The 17,959-nt window shown below is 42.6% G+C and overlaps 1 protein-coding gene across 6 annotated transcripts in view; it reads left to right on the forward strand.

Moving 5' to 3' along the window:
* Positions 1–1,863: 1,863 nt before the first annotated feature.
* Positions 1,864–17,959, forward strand: part of LOC131138574 (connector enhancer of kinase suppressor of ras 2-like) — a 37,151-nt gene continuing 21,055 nt past the window's right edge. For 2 of the 6 annotated variants that reach the window (XM_058087597.1, XM_058087598.1), the window contains exons 1-6: positions 1,864–2,375; positions 9,813–9,976; positions 11,879–12,081; positions 12,167–12,272; positions 15,010–15,051; positions 15,148–15,267. In XM_058087597.1, coding sequence (XP_057943580.1) covers positions 2,312–2,375; positions 9,813–9,976; positions 11,879–12,081; positions 12,167–12,272; positions 15,010–15,051; positions 15,148–15,267 — 699 coding nt within the window. In that variant the 5' untranslated portion in view covers positions 1,864–2,311. The remainder of the gene's footprint in view (positions 2,376–9,812; positions 9,977–11,878; positions 12,082–12,166; positions 12,273–15,009; positions 15,052–15,147; positions 15,268–17,959) is intronic. The other 4 variants (XM_058087600.1, XM_058087601.1, XM_058087602.1 and 1 more) reach the window with 3 other exon arrangements.

Raw genomic sequence — 17,959 nt, forward strand, 5'->3', positions numbered from 1 at the left:
ATTGTAATTTGATGCATGTTCAAATTAAATTAAACTATTACCGTTACATTCTAAACACAAAATGAAACACTATCAATTAAACTATTTGTCTCCTGTAAGACAAAACTGAGGTAACTATACTTCATAGCACACCTTCACCTACATTACATTGTTTTAGCATGACAGTGGAACCTCTGTTTTAAAAACAAATGAACACAATTAATATTCATCCAATCAGTCAAAAACACATTTTGCCATTCATTCAGGGCATTGAATTGATCCCAACTGGACTGCACAGGCCGTCTTAGAAGAGCAGGCCTCTTCCGTTCATTCTCAAAGACTATAGGTGGGTGTCACCAGTGTCATTTGACACCCCCTAAAAAGGCAGCCAATCCTGTCTGGACCTGCCTCCTCCTTTACAGGATAAATAGATTGGATCTTGCACCAGGCTCTCAGACTAGAGCTGTCCTATCCAGTCTTATTGGTGTGTGTCCCACCTCGTCCTCTATAAGAACAGTCCAGTTACGATCAATTCAATACCCTGAGAAAACATATTTTATAGATAACTATAGATTTGCATGCAAAAAACAAAAATAATGATAAACTAGACCAGCTAACTTTCCGTCATGTGTCTCCCTTAAACCATTCCCCCTGCAACCTGTTACCTAAGGAACCATTCCAATCCTATTGTTCGTACTTGAATTCAATAGTGTTTCTCACCTTAGTTATCAAAGTTCTGACAACATTTTTGCAGCCATTCCAGATTTGAAAAAAGCACAAATTCAGAAATATGCAGTACACTTGAATGCCTCATCATTGCTTGTGCTTACGAGGAGGAAGAAAGGAGACAAATACGGGGTGGTTCATTGTTAGTGTGTTCTATCAACATTTAAAGCACCCGCCCACACGTAATACAGATAACATAGGCTGGAGCCTACCCCAGCTGACTTCAGGCATGAAGCAGGGTACACCCTGGACTTGTTGTCAGCCAATCACGAGGCACATGTAGATAAACAATCATTGACACTCATACCTCTGGGTAATTTAGAGTGGCCAGTTAAGCTAACGTTCATGCTCAATGAAGATTCGAACCCAGATCCTGACTGCGTGGCCAACATGCTAACCACTGTGCGGCCATAAATAATATGGATGATTCAAGGATTTCCTGGCTTAATGTGTAAGCATCCATCCATTTTCTATGCCGCTTATCCTCATTAGAGTCGTGGGGGGGGGGTACTTGAGCAATCGAGACAATGAAGTGGATAATATAACATTCATTCATTCATTTTCTATCGCTTTTTCCTCACAAGGGTCGCGGGGTATGCTGGAGCCTGTCCCAGCTGTCTATGGGCGAGAGGCGGGGTACACTCTGGACTGGTCGCCAGCCAATCACAGGGCACATATAGACAAACAACCATTCACACTCACATTCATACCTATGACAAGTTGGAGTCGCCAATTAACCTAGCATGTTTTTGGAATGTGGGAGGAAACCGGAGTACCCGGAGAAAACCCACGCATGCACTGGGAAAACATGCAAACTCCACACAGAGATGGTCAAGGATGGAATCGAACCCTGGTCCTCCTAGCTGTGAGGTCTGCGCGCTAACCACTCAACCACTGTGCCGCCCTTAATATAACATTATTATTATTATTTGAATGTACATTTATAATGCAGCCTTTTCCTACACATGAAAGGCCTGCAGGTCGTGACCCAATACTTTTGTTCACCTACGTTACCTTGAGTTGCTGTGGTTCTTATTTATGGGAAATTGTATTGTCAGTTCCATAGCCCCTCCTCCTTTGCATCCTCCCCCCCGCACACGCACACAGCTTGGTGGCATGAATCAGCCCTCATACCCACGCACTGTGCGCGCTGTGGGCTGTGCCTCCTCCATGTCTGTACAATGTGAGGGGAGGATGCTTCGAGGCAACCTTTGCTTTCAAGAGTCCTGCACAAAGCCAGTGGCTTCTCCCGCCCCAGTGCTGCCGCTTGGATGTATTTTGGAAGGCAGCTGTATTTTCGTGCAGGCAGGCAGGCAGCATCACCATCATCACCCCACACTGTCCACGGAGCCTGACACGCATGTAAAGTAAAGGAGACAAGTAAAGCAGCTCTTTTGACGGCAGCCAGCAGCACAGGAATGTGCCCAAGTGTGGTCTTCAAGCCACATTTAGGCGCTACCTTCGCTTTTTTCTTAACCCCGCAGAGCAAGTCACTACCCCTGCTGTAACCCTCTCTACCTATTTTGTGTTTTATCGCAATTTGTTGCTGGGAGGACGTTGCTTTTCTTTGCTTTTTGTCAGGCGTGAACAAGACAAACTTGTGTGCATGGCTCTGGTCATGGAGCCCGTCAGCAAGTGGAGCTCCGGGCAAGTGGTGGACTGGATGAAAGGTAAGATTCCCACACAACATCCACTGCGATTCAATGTGCACTGCAAGCCTCGAACACAAAGAGACAAAACACCTGATGAGCCATTTCATCATCTTAAGATTTTTTTTTTTTTGAATGGAGGTTCAGCCCGTTTGCTGCACTAAAAGCATGTAAACAAACCTCCATTGTGTGCTTTTGTTAACGGAATCTCACAGGAGGCGTATTAAAAAAAAAACCAAACCTTTAAATCCTCATTTAGATAACCAATCTTCATCACAAAGCCACTAAAAGCTTTAATATTGGAGCTTGGGAAAGCATTTGAGCTACTCACTCATCCACAGATGCTCAGCACTGTACTACAGACTACAGGTCACTTTATTAGGTACACGTCATTTGACAATTCCAGCTGGATCAGAAATTAGAACAAAAAATAAGGTAAATAATATGACTTTTTTTCTCATATTTGCTTGCATCTATATCAACCGTTTATTTATACACTGTGCATTTCAGTTCATTTCCCCCAATATATTATAACATTCATTCATTCATTTTCTACTACTTATCCTCACAAGGGTCACGGGCGTGCTGGAGCCTATCCCAGCTGTCTTCAGGCAAGAGGCGGGGTACACTCTGTGGACTGGTCACCAGCCAATCACAGGGCTCATATAGACAAGCAACCATTCACACTCACATTCATACCTATGGACAATGTGGAGTCACAAGTGGTTAGTGTGCAGGCCTCACAGCTATGAGACCAGGGTTCAATTCCACCCTCGGCCATCTCTGTGTGGAGTTTGCATGTTCTCCCCGTGCATGCGTGGGTTTTTTCCGGGTACTCCGGTTTCCTCCCACATTCCAAAAACATGCTCGGTTAATTGGTGACTCCAAATTGTCCATAGGTATGAATGTGAGTGTGAATGGTTGTTTGTCTATATGTGCCCTGTGATTGGCTGGCAACCAGTGCAGGGTGTACCCCGCCTCTCGCCCGAAGACAGCTGGGATAGGCTCCAGCACCCCCGCTACTCTCGTAGAAAATTAATAAATGAAATAATATGTAAATTGCTTCCTTTCTGCCAACCTTCCCATTATTGCCAGGAAACACCCCCTTTCACTCCTAGAACTGTTATTAAGATTTCTTATGTCACATTCATGGTGCAAGTAAATAAACAAACTATGAGCCCTCTTTTCTTGGTTCCATACATTCTTGCCACAGAAAAAAATCAAAAAACATTGTCTAGCATGATGTTTCAATGACTGGTGTTTCTCCATGTAGATCGAGATGAATCCTCAAAATCAGGGGTGGGTAAACTGCGGCCCGTGGGCAACATCAGGCCCGCCAAGCATCTTAATCCGGCCCACCCGGCATTTCCAAATTCTGTTTGAGAATGCATGAGTCGCCCAAATAGTCACATGCAATCTGTAGCTAGTACACAAAAGCCATCCAAACAACACAACACATCAACACAACCTACCTACTGAAACATGTGGACATACGAACAAATATCTAAGTGCACTACCCATGCTAATAAAACACTGCCACAAGGCATGCTGGGTAGCTTGTGGTACCCACTACATTTTGCATGTTGAGGAGGTCATCAAAAAACAAGTTGTTATCCAATGTTTTACTGTTCATGTTGTTCTTGAAGCTGAACTATCCAGCATGCCTTGCGGGCATTTGGAAATAACAGTTTTAAGTTATGTGTTATGTTTCGCACTTAGTTTTGGATTTATGTGATGGGTTAACTCGCAATGGATGTGTTTTTGTTTTGTTGCACCGTGAGCAAGTATGCTGTTCTGCTTGATGCCACGTCCATACATAGGCAGCCTCTCTGGCAAATGTATGTGGAGTTTTATTGTATTTATTCATGTAGTGTGTATGCATGGGAAGACCTGCTAGACATTTTGTTGTTTTGAGGTATAGATTGATAGATAGATAAAGTGCAGCACAAGCAGATTGTGTTGACAGTGGTGTTTGAGTGTGTGTTGCGTTGTTTTGCTGCGCCACGTGCTCACGTGTTTGCTCACAGGTCCTTGATGATGCTTCAACTGTACATTATACCTTTACTGACAAACACCCGTTAAAGATGGATCCCACAATATGAATGTTTTTGCTTGCGCGGTGGATGAGATGAAAAGTCACACATGTAGCTGCATGATGTGATTACGTGGAGGCTAGAGTGCTTAAACCAAGATGATGTGTCAAGAAATGAAGGCGAGAGAGAGAGAGAGAGAGAGAGAGAGAGAGAGAGAGTGAGAGAGCGTCTTCACTTTCCCACATGTGACAAGTGGAGCAGTGACGGTTCCAGCGCCCGGGGCCCAGTAATGGTGATGTAAAGTGAGGGAGAGTAGGGGGATGCGGCGGCGGCGGTGGTGCTTGGTGATGAGGGGCAAGAGAGGGGGGGCTTCCGAAGCCTGGCTGCATTTTGTGGTCACTATTCAGTGTCTCCATTATTATTAGCATAGGGCTCTGTGATGTCACTGGAGGCCAAACAGGGGCGCCCTGTGACCTTCCCACAATTCCACTCTCCACCCCCCACCATAGTGCTTTGTGTGCGCAAGACGCTTTATTCCCAGCTGTGACAAAGCCGCTTTAAAGGAGAGATTCTCATTAGTGGAAAAAGAAGAAGAGAACTCCAGTTTTTAGTGGAACGGTGCACCATGTTTGTTGGAAGTACGCTAAATCTGTTTTCACTGTGGTTTCTGTTGGGTTTTTACTAAGGATGTTGACATCAAAATGAGATATTGATTCATATCTATATTGGTTTCTGTGCTGTTCAGTGCGGAATTATTTATTAGAAATTCTGCTAAAGCATTTTCATGTATGACGTCTAATCTGTTTTGTTCATTCATGACATGCTGATTGTATTCCTGTAGGGTTCCATACTTTGCAATTTTGATCTTCTATGGCTGTTTTAAAACTCCATACTTACCAGCATTAATTCCATGGACTTCCTTTTTTTTCCTATTCCATGGACTTCCTGCTTCCCATCCAAACAGTTAATACAGTAACTTTAATACAGTTAATTTACTGTAACCCCCGCCCTCCTCCACTTTGTTTGGTCACACTCCCAAGCGTTCCCGAGGACTTGCGGATATGTAGGTCCACGTTCTGCAGCCCATAAAAGGTTCCCAGAGCCACCCATAACATTAATATCTGACACTTTGGTACTGTTTAACACAATAATACAACATTTTAACAACATTTATAGGTCGAGAAAGTGCTCGCTATCAAAAATCTGCTATCCAAAAGTGCTGGACATATTGGATATACAAAGGCCAATATCGAGCACACCAAGTGTTTTTTTTTTTCAGCAATACATCCTGGCAATAATCAATGATGACTTGAATTGGCATTAATCCATCATTTAGCATGTACTATTTTCCATAATCAGTGGATTACAGTCAACACCGTGCTTTTAACTTCTTCTCCTCGTGACTGATAATCTGATTCGGTCACGAAATGGACAAGAAAACCGATGCAGCAGAGATTACTTTGGTGTAATCAGCACATCATCACAGTGATACTGTCAGGCAAGATAGCTACTATGCCTTCCCAACAGCACATTTAGCTTATTTTTCTATTTCTGATTATATTCCCTGGTAGCTAGATGCATAGACACTCATTTTTGGTCTCATAGTGGAGAATGGGAATATTTTTTAATTCCTTTAGTCATCCGTGAAATCAGACCTTTTGATCTTTGTGTTTTAGGCAAAACACACACATCAACTTTGACGTTGGCAATCAGTAATCAACAGTTTTTCGTAATTTTTGGCGTAATCAATGACTAATTGAAGCAACAGTTGTCCCTCGTTTACCGTGGTTAATTGACCCGACCGTGATGGGTGAATTTCCGTAGAATTCAGTATTAACAAATACGATATTTTGGAGTTAAAGCATAGAAAACCTGTTTATGACCTCCTAAAAACATTTTCTACATTAGAGCCCTGTGGATATTAAATAACACCCCTATAGTAGACATGATAAGTAATAATAACGCAACGTCCTGATTGTTGTAGTATCATCCATCCTCACTATGACGTTTGTCACTTGATTAATATACAGGACAGCCAGTCTAACATTAATCTGCCATACATACACCAATTCTATGTATTTTTGTATGCACCACCATGCGGAGGCTACAGGAGTTAGCATCCAATTAATTTATTCTAAAATTGAGAATAGGTTTGAAACTGAGTGCGGAAGAAGGGCGAAATTAAGAAGTCAAAAATGTACCACTGCCACACGGACTGGGAGAACTTTTTTTTCACCATGTCATGTCGGACTCATGGCTGAATTAATGGAGGTATTGTCTCATCAGTGTTAAATAACTGACATATGACTTCCATCCATCCATTTTCTGTACCGCTTATCCTCACGAGGGTTGCGGGTATGCCGGAGCCTATCCCAGCTGTCTTCGAGCGAGAGGTGGGGTACACCCTGAACTGGTCGCCAGCCAATCACAGGGCACATATAGACAAACAACCATTCACACTCACATTCACACCTATGGACAATTTGGAGTCGCCAATTAACCTAGTATGTTATCTTTCATTATTTTTGGACTAGTCAACCATGAAACGGCTTCATCCATTTTTGGAAAAACAGCGATGTAACAAGGGACAACTGTAGTTGCTGCCCTAGTGCTAAGAACCACAAGGCCCCCGTGATTAAAATGTAGTGATGATGCCGTGCAAAGCAGCATAAAAATCATCCATACATCTCCCACGAACAATCAGTTAACACGGCCCTCATATGCAACGTATTCCTTTCATTTTGCTCAGCCATCATGGGAATCCCCTGCCAATAGCCCGCTCCATGGTTTCCATGGCAACACAGGGGGATACTTCACTGACATAATGAGTCTCAATTAACTTGGTTAAGAGGCTGATTAGTTAAGCCTTTAAGTTTTGTGCAAACCATGAAACTTCTTGTTTCCTCTCCTCTGCTTTGCTGCCAGCTCAACCTGATCTGAATGCTGGATCGGCCCACAGGAGAATCACATGTGTATGACTGAGCCAATGCAGTGAAACGTTAGAAAAAGCCCTATGAAGGTGGCCGTTTTGCTCTCCTGTTAACATGCAGGGCACTTTGCTGTGACATTTAACTCTGGTTTCGATTAACATTTTATTAATTCAACAATGTACTTTCCTGGGGGAAGGAGGAACGCTTGACAAGATGGTCTGCTCAACATGAGAGGGACTTCCTGGAAAACATCCAGGAAGTAAAATACAATTCATTCATTCATTTTCTACCGCTTATCCACACGAAGGTCGTGGGCGTGCTGGAGCCTATCCCAGCTGTCTTCGAGCAAGAGGCGGGGTACACCCTGGTGTGGTTGCCAGCCAATCACAGGGCACATATAGACAAACAACCATTCACACTCACATTTGTACCTATGGACAATTTGGAGTCACCAATTAACCTAGCATGTTTTTGGAATGTGGGAGGAAACCGGAGTACCCGGAGAAAACCCACGCATGCACGGGGAGAACATGCAAACTCCACACAGAGATGGCAGAGGGTGGAATTGAACTTGGGTCTCCTAGCTGTGAGGCCTGCGCGCTAACCACTTGTTCCGCCGTGCAGCCATAAATAAATCAAATTGGCAAAAAATTAAATGTATTTAAAAAACACAACATATGACCTGGGTGGCACGGTGGTCTAGGGGTTAGCGCGCAGACCTCACAGCTAGGAGACCAGGGTTCAATCCCACCCTCGGGCATCTCTGTGTGGAGTTTGCATGTTCTCCCCATGCATACGTGGGTTTTCTCCGGGTACTCCGGTTTCCTCCCACCGAAACATGCTAGGTTAATTGGCGACTCCAAATTGTCCATAGGTATGAATGTGAGTGTGAATGGTTGTTTGTCTATATGTGCCCTGTGATTGGCTGGCGACCAGTCCAGGGTGTACCCTGCCTCTCGCCCGAAGACAGCTGGGATAGGCTCCAGCACCCCCGCGACCCTCGTGAGGAAAAGCGGTAGAAAATGAATGAATGAATGAACATATGACCTTTGAGTACTGTTAACCCAGCCATCCCATAATATTTATGTTTGATTTTATGCTTCACTGCTAATGTTTTTTGCTTTTTTTGTTCTCACTTTTTTTAATTTAGTTTAGATTTTAATGTCATACAGCGGTTACACGGTGGCCACACAGCTAGGAGACCTGAATTCGATTCCCCGCTTGGGCATCTCTGTGTTTCCTCCCACATTCCAAAAACATGCTAGGTTAATAGGTGACTCCAAATTGTCCATAGGTATGAATGTGAGTGTGAATGGTTGTTTGTCTATATGTGCCCTGTGATTGGCTGGCCACCAGTCCAGGGTGTACCCCGCCTCTCGCCGAAGGATAGCTGGAATAGGCTCCAGCATACCCTCGTGAGGATAAGGGTTATATAGAAAATGGATGTGTGTCATTATATTAGAATATTCTGACAGTACTCTGTTACTCAATCCCAAAGTACTTAGTTGCTAATTGCTCATTTCACTAATTAAAAAAAAGAGAGGTCTAACCTGGGCTTTGGATAAAAAGAGTTGGCCTGTCGGGCAGTAGTCCAAGGTCCTGTTCTCTGACGAAAGCAAATGCTGTGTCTCATTTGGAACTCGAGGTCCTCGGGTCTGGAGGAAGACTGGAGAGGCACGGGACAGAAGCTGCCTTCAGTCCAGTGTGAAGTTTCGTCAGTCTCTGATGATTTTGGGGTACCATGTCATCTGCTGGTGTTTGGTCCACCCTCTTTTATCAAGTGCAGAGTCCAGGAGATCTTGCAGCACTTCATGCTTCCATCTGCTGAAAACCGTTTTGGAGATGCTGACTTCATTCAGTACCAAAACCACTAGTAACAATGGAATTTCTGGTTTTTCCTGAACCCCTGAAGGCCGCTATGGAAGCATCCTGGGCCTCCGTAACACCTCAACAGTTCTACAGGCTGATTGCCTCCATGCCAGACCCAATTAAAGCAGTGATTCATGCAAAGGTAGCCGAAACCAAGTATTGAATACAGTAATTAAACTACTGTACATTTCACACTGCCCTACAGAGCTAATCAAAGTCAGTAAACATTTCATTTCATTTCAACTTTGATGTGTGCTCTTTTATAAGCGTGGTGGGAGACAGACGGTGAATTTGAACAACAACTGCACCACCAAAGGATTTAACACCTGCTGCCTCTGTGAAAGATGTAAAAACAAGCTAAGCACAGACGCTATGCTCACTTTTTTTTATTTTTTTACCCTCAATGTCCAAACTGGTCCTCTGGTCTGTTGACTAACGGGAAACTTGGTTTCCCATGTGAGGACCCAAGACAACGCAGAACCTGTGTAAATACTCAGTGAAGGAGTGCAATAGGAAGTCTCAGTACAAAAAAAAATGTTTGAGTGACTTATATATGCACGAATGTCCCATTGCCAGGCAACAAACAGTTGGCAAGCGTGTGAGTTGAAGTTGTTTGCTTCCCTCAGGACTGGATGACTGCCTGCAGCAGTACATCAAGACGTTTGAGAGAGAGAACCTCGGGGGGGACCAGCTGCTGCGAATCACCCACCAAGAGCTGGAAGATTTGGGGGTGTCCAGGATCGGCCATCAGGAGCTCATACTGGAAGCGGTGGACCTGCTTTGTGCGCTGGTGAGTCTCTCCTAATTTACTAAATGAAATGTACTAATTTCTACTGATTTACTAATGGTGCCTTCCATAACGCTAGGAAAATGGTAATTGCATTGGAACACCACATCTAATTTGTCCTAAAAACTATTAGTTTATATTAGTTCTGCTCTTTATCACCATTTAACACACGTTGATATACTTCCCAACCGTCGGGTGAGCCCATGCGGAAGGGAATATATATATATATATATATATATATATATATATATATATATATATATATATATATATAAGAAAACTGATGTATTGAACAGAATCAATCAATCAATCAATGCTCCACTCAGTCTTAACACAGTTGGTTTTATTGTTCCTATTAGACTGCATGACTGATTGTGCATCTGACGTATGCAAATGGCAACATGAATTCAGCTCCAAGCCCCCATTTCCATGGTCAGAACTGCAGTCCCTGACCTTTCTGATGCATGCAAGACTGCAAACAAGTACAAACACTGTCCAAGAGAGACACACTCACGTAATTTCACCACACAGTTTCCATTGAATACTGTATCATTTCAAGCAAATTGCACAGCACATAGCACAACGTGCCATATGGTGTGTCTGTAGCTTTAATGCTAATGAGCTGTATTTGTGAGTAGCATCTATTGTGCACTCATATATACTCTAACATACATACATAATAGATGCCATTAAATCACACACATGAACTCTTTCACTACCAACGTATAAATACGTCTTTGGTAGCGACTTATTTAAGGAGGTGCTGCACGGAGGTCAAGTGGTTAGCGCTCAGGCCACACAGCTAGGAGACCCGAATTCAATTCCACCCTAGGCCATCTCTGTGTGAAGTTTACATGTTCTCCCTGTGCATGTGTGGGTTTTGTCCGGGTACTCCGCGCCCAGCCCTTCACCAACAAAAGAGAACTCTCCCCAGGGCTCCCACCGGCTTCTCCGGGATCGTTTGCGTCACCGCCACGCAGCGCCCGTCTCCGACACTCCAAGTTCGGAGATCTGAACCCGGCTCACTTTCGATCGACCGGGGGCAACTTAAGCCATCGCCCCGCCCTTTGGAACGGCGCTCGCCCATCCCTTAGGACCGACTGACCCATGTTCAACTGCTGTTCACATGGAACACTTCTCCACTTTGGCATTAGTTTCCTCCCACATTCCAAAAACATGCTAGGTTAATTGGTGACTCCAAATTGTCCATAGGTATGAATGTGAGTGTGAATGGTTGTTTGTCTATATGTGCCCTGTGATTGGCTGGCGACCAGTCCAGGGTGTACCCCGCCTCTCGCCCGAAGACAGCTGGGATAGGCTCCAGCACTCCCGCGACGATCATGAGTATAAGCGGTAGAAAATGAATGATTTAAGGAAGTAGGACAGGAGGACTATGTTAGCTAGAGTGCGAACAATACACTCACATTATAAGAGTGACATCATACTACTTTTCTGAAGAAAAACACAATGATCAAACACATGGAGGTCTCATCTAGATGGCTCTATGTCCCCCCCCCCCCCACTCCCGCAAGAGACAGAATGGAGATTTAGTGGACTGAGGTCACAGATGCAATCTGAATGTAAACCCCCCCTCATCCTCCATGCCTGCACAGGGGCCTTACTTCAGCTGCAAAGCTTCTTACATAACTGGGATTTACTTTTAAGTCTCTCAGGCACTGCTGTATTGGATATGATTAGTGGCCCTCCTGCTGGGCTGCACTCATCCAAGTGGGTGCAACAGACTCCCTGAGGTCCCTGTAGGTACACGCTGGTGGCAAGGAAGGGGCCCTCACAAGTAGCATCTTCATCCACATGTTGCCCAAAATCTTCATCTCAGGCTTCACGAGTGTGTTGAAAATGCTTTGCAGATCTCAAGCTCATCAAACAATACTCTATGTTCTCTAGAATTATGGACTGGAAACAGAGAATCTGAAGACTCTTTCTCATAAGCTGAACGCCTCAGCCAAGAACCTACAGAACTTCATCACAGGCAGGCGGCGCAGCGGCCATTACGATGGCCGAGCCACTCGCAAGCTACCTAACGACTTCCTCACCTCTGTCGTTGATCTCATCGCTGCTGCCAAAAGCCTTCTGGCATGGCTAGACAGGTGAGATATGAACAGTTCCATATGCGGTATCATTCAAAATACAGACACTATCCTAAAGGGGGGGCAAACTAATGGTTAATTGTAGGTGTTCTTTCTTCTCCAGGTCCCCATTTGCTTCCGTGGCTGATTATGGTGTGACCAGAAACAACGTGATCCAGCTGTGTCTTGAGCTAACTACAATTGTACAGCAGGTAAAGCCATCATTGTCTGCTGGAATTGCTAACCTCCAGTATGTTTATAACACCTTCCTACACCAGAGTATACTAGTAATGGCGCCAATATATACATTCGGGATGTCCGATATTGGCTATTTTTGACGAAAACCGATATGCCGATATTGTCCAACTCTCAATTTCCGATACCGTTGTCAGCCCATACCGATACGTGTAACATGGTAATGGTTTTATTTCATTTGAACATGCATTATAATTGAGTGCATCACATAATCAGTTCACAGTTCCACATGTCCAAAAGGAGTAGGAAGAAGCAAAGCTTATTAAATCCTACCCCTCCATCTGGTACTTTTATAATCAGTAACTGTTACATTTGTTCACTTCCTGCTTTTCTAATATAACTAAAGTTTTTATTTTATTATCATTTTGTATTTTTATTTATTTTTGTCACATTCCTAAGTATGATGTGATATGACCATCCAATGACATAATGGGTACCATAGTAAGTGTCAATATAGTGATATATATAGCACATCATGACTGGTTCAAGACTCTTCATCCTTGTATTTAGCAAACATCAACTGCTTGTATTGTTTCTTGAATTGGCTCATCGTTGTGCATTGTTTGAGGTCCTTACTCAATCCATTCCATAGTTTGACTCCACATACTGAAATGCTATGGCTTTTTAACGTAGTCCTAGCATACAAGTGTTTCAAATTTTGTTCTTCCCTAAGATCATATTTCTCCTGTCTTGTAGAGAAGTATTGGATGACATTTTTAGGTAATTGGTTGTTTTTAGCCTTATGCATTATTTTAGCTGTTTGAAGATGAACTATATCAGCAAGTTAAAGTATTTGTGATTTTAGAAATAAGGAGTTAGTATCTTCTCTGTAGGCGGCATTATGAATTATCCTTACTGACCTTTTTTGCAGTACATTTAGCGAGTGAAGATTGCTTTTATAGTTCTAGTTTTATAGTATATTTCCCCATATTCCCGCACAATAAATAAGATAGGGTAGAACCAGAGAGCATTAAAGAGTGTGGAGTGATTTCTGATTGAGGACAAATTTTGCTTGACATATGTCCTGTGGTGGAATGAACACATTCAACAACATTCAGGTCAATTGCTGTGTAGTTTTGATTTAAATTTAAAACATTTAGGTTTGACAGCAAAAGATGAATCCACCCCATTTTCCATGTGAGCAAAATTATTAGAACATGTGACTGACAGGTGTGTCCTGCTACCTTGCTCAATAAATAGCACAGAATGTTGACACTTGCTTTCAGATTGGATAGGATAGGTTTTTGCCTGTGTAGACTGAATTTAGAGGTGAAAACAACATAAAATCAATCAGAACCATCGCAAAAACGTTGGTCACACAAAGTAAAACCATTTGGAACATCCTGAAGAAGAAAGAAACTGCTGGTGAACTAAGTAATAGATGTCAAACAGACGTCAGAACAGTCATCAACAACGGTTGACTGGGAATGTCAGGCTGGAATTTACAAGAAAGTACAGAAATGAGCCTAAAAAAATCACAAGTCCATAAAACATAATGTTTTGGTCATCACCTGCTGATGTTTTTCTTGATCTACGTCTTCTTACTTAGTAGTTTCTTAGTACACCAGTGGTGTCTTTCTTCTTCGGTACATTGCAAATGGTTGTACTATGATCAATAGACTCACAGACAGCTTTTTGGTGTTCATGTTGTTTTCACGTCTAAATGGAGGACAAAAGCTGTTCTACCCAATCTTAAACTGAGTGTAGACATTCAGTGCTATTCATTGATTGCATAATCAATACAATAGGACACATCTGGGCAACAAAACACACCTGTTCTATTACATTTTCTAATACTTTTGCTCATATAAAAAACGGGTGGCTTCCAACAATAGGTATTCTGATCCAGACGGGTAGCTTCTTTGTTAGAAGCCAAAGACATAAGAACAAAGTAGGACTCCATTGGACACTGGACTGCCATTTTGTACATTATCCAGAAAAACTGTGTGAAAAAATTGGCCAAACACACTAACTGAGGTGTTCATTAACCGAGGTTCCACTGTATACCAAAGTCACGACGGACAAGAATGAAGGCCAATAACAGTGCATGTTTTTGAAATGATTACCTCTAAGCATGTGAGTGTGCATGATGTGTTGAATAAAAACAGGAAATAGTTGAAATAGCGTTAGATAGTGTATAATGAATGTAGCTGATGAAAATAGCACTTTGATCTGAGTACTTAAACCAAATCAGTCGGCATGAATCCATTCTTGTGTGCGTACTTCATCATTTTGCATCAAAGTACTAAACACAAACATGTCTGATTGTTTTGAAATAAACCTTATGTGGTCATTCGAGTGTTTTGAGTGTGCAAACTAACTTTAGCAGTGATGCTAACAACACAACAGGGGTCCTGGCTGGTCCCACCATAGTAGTTGATGCGAAGTCATCATGGCAATGACAGTGACTTAGAGATCATGAGCTAATCACTTTCTCGATAGTTTGAGGATGCTGATTAAATGGAGGATCTTGCTGAGAATAAGCGAGAAACTGGTAGAGAAATGCCCCCGCACTGGTGGTGATTCATTTGTTTTGTGTCAGTGCATGTCTGTGTGGGAGTGTTGGAGGTTAGAGGTGCCAAGCTGCTTGCTTTTTTGCTTATATCCTCCTACAGCCAAAAAATGCCAATAATAACTCCATTTGGACACATTCTCTGGTGGTAACACTGCTGCTCTCCCTTAATGTTCCCCCAGGATTGTTCTGTATATGAGACAGAGAACAAAATCCTGCATGTGGTGAGTTTCATTTGACACATGCAGATGTAAATACAGTACAAGTATCCCACACGTTCTCGAAGGTAATTGCTCGAACCCCACTTTGTCCTCCCACAGTGTAAAACTCTATCTGACGTGTGCGACCACATTATTTCTCTGTCCTCCGATCCCATGGTGTCACAGGCTGCACATCTGGAGGTGGTGCAGCTGGCCAACATCAAATCTACTGAGGGACTGGTGAGTTCACAACGTAAATCGTCTCAGAAAATGCTTCAAACCATCATTCTGGGTGATGATCCTGGCTTATAGGGGATCTTTCTGCAGTTGGTCTTAACTGGTTTGGCTGTATCATGTTAAATTTCTCAAATGTCTTATATTCTAAAAATAATTAGACATTAGAATAAGCAGTGTTGTAGTGAGTTCCACTGCATTTGCAATGTAGTATATTGTACACTGCAATATATTACCCTGTTGTACCCTGTAAGACTCAATATACTTGCAACATCAAGACTCTTTTCCCAGGTTTGATGACGTAAACACAGGAGAAAGCGACTGAAACAAGTCAAGTACGAGGCTATTTATAAAGCTCAATCATTTCTAATAACACAGCATGATGAGTTGTGTTTGACTCCAAAACAGCATGTGTAAATGATCTCCCAGCATGCACCTCACATCACACACAAAGCACATCACTAACTGATGTTCATTTCCTTCTTCTAAGAAAAAGTGTTCATTTCGCTACATACATATGTACGCTGTTTATAGTAGCAGTTGGCAACCCACGGTTTCAGTCCTTGTTGCGGTCACCGAGGCATTTAAGCGGTCTGACTGCTGATTGGATGAGCAAAGGAGGGAGAGGTAGTCTAGTGTATGCAGTGAGCCTGTGACGCGCTAATATGAGGTGGAGACTCAGGGAGAAGCAGATAGTGCTTTTACTTAGTCTACCACATCACGTCACGTCAAGTCTCCAACTACAACAGTTCCTACATTTGGTGCTAAATCACCAAGAGATTTGGAAAGTTGCCAGATATAGTGATAAAATGACCAAGTTGGCAACACATGACATGGGTAGGAGGGGGATACCGTCCACAGATGGAAAGTATGAAATAAAAATATCAGCATCTATTTGCCAAGAAATGAGTGAGTACGTAGTATTCAGTAATGTTACATTGATGAGATATGGCATTAGATTAGTTTACCTTCACACTGGTGGAGTCGTGACAGAGTGAAACAAGGTTTCCTCCCATTCTGTGTGGAAGTGGTACATTTTCTTGGTCCTTTTTCTTTATGCTTTTTGAACTAGTTTAGGTTGTGAGTGTAAAGGTGACTATAGGGGTGTTATTTCACTGTTAAGAACTATTTAGACCAGGGGTCTCAAACGGGCCAAATGTGGCCTGCAGGCCACGTGTAGGACACTAGTTTGATATGGATGCTGTATGGTATCATGTACCCAGAAAAAATTATTACGTTTGATTAATGTTCATGTTAAAGGTTAAATAACTGTTAATAGTTATCCTCCCTATCCGTGTGGAAGTGGTAAGTTTTTGGCTATTTAAGTTTAAAGGAAATAACTTGAAGGCTACCGTTTAGGTCGCTAGCTCTCTAGTTTGCGAGTTAGCATGTGTCTCAAGACCCTGCAGTTGCGCAATATGTTGTAAATAAAAAGAGTATAAATGTGACTATAGTCGTGTTTTGTCATGTCTACAGGGCTCTAATAATGCTTTGTTCATTTTAATCTGAAAAAAAATAATTTGTCTACCCACCAACTATATGTGGTTTAAATTTTTATTATTTGCCGTTTTATTATTATATTTATGACTGATTGATTGATTTTCTTTATTCTTGATTTGTTTATTTATTTTTCATCTTATTTTGTGTAGAAAAATAAAAAGTAAGATATTTGAGAACAGTGGAATGTTTTATCAGAGCTTTTCTTGTAGAAAATTGGAACCAAAGCAAAGTTCTTTATTTTTTTGTTTTTAATAAATGCGTTTTTTTTTTTTTTTTTTTTTGGAAAACCTGATGCGGCCCAGTCTCACCCAGACCCAAGCTCCAGTGGCCCCCAAGTAAATTGAGTTTGAGACCCCTGATTTAGACAGTCATAAACAGTTTTTTTTGCTTATTGATATTGAATCCTACTTTGCGGTTATTCACTAATCACAGTCAGGATAAGTAAGGATATTAAATGTTTTCTTGCATCATTAGTGCTATATGGACTGAAGTATACAGACATACAGATTTTACTTTTTATACTACTAAACAATGATTGTACTCACACACATTATATAGGTGACCAGCATATCATTTCCACAGAAATGTCATTGACTGATGTTCCTCATTTCCATCTTCTTATTCCGAGTAATTGGGACAATGTTTCTGGAAAGACGGGTCACTGCTCCATTTTTAAGACGGCACTTTAAATATCGGTTGTGGCATGACTTCACATTTTACCAGCGAGGCTGTGAACACGGCGCTGTGGCGCTGACCTCCCAGTCATCCTAAAAGTAGGTTTTGCTGAGCTAGCGGGGGTATGAGTTGACTAACATGTGATAAGGAGCGTCGGCCATGTTAATATCAGGGAAAATAAACGTCTTATAAACTGGGCTAGTAGAAGCGTCAAGACCTAATGGGATGGCATCTTGGCACTGACCCACACTGCGGCACGGTTGTCCCAGCTTGGGGCCACGACGACAACCCCCGCCCACCTCCCCCACCCCCACATGAATACTAGCAAAGGGCCAATGCAAGTTCTCTCATCCGTTCACAGAACACTAGGCCCAGTGGCCTAAAAATAAACCTCTTACAGTCATCTTCAAGACGAGCATGCTGATGCTGTTTTGCTGTGAGAGTGTTCACGTGCACTCATGCACATCTGTGTGTGTGTTTTGGGTGTTTGTCATGCACTTCTGACCCCCTTTCGTGAAAACAG

The sequence above is a fragment of the Doryrhamphus excisus genome, chromosome 11, assembly GCF_030265055.1.
Source record: "Doryrhamphus excisus isolate RoL2022-K1 chromosome 11, RoL_Dexc_1.0, whole genome shotgun sequence".
NCBI classification, from domain to species: domain Eukaryota; kingdom Metazoa; phylum Chordata; class Actinopteri; order Syngnathiformes; family Syngnathidae; genus Doryrhamphus; species Doryrhamphus excisus.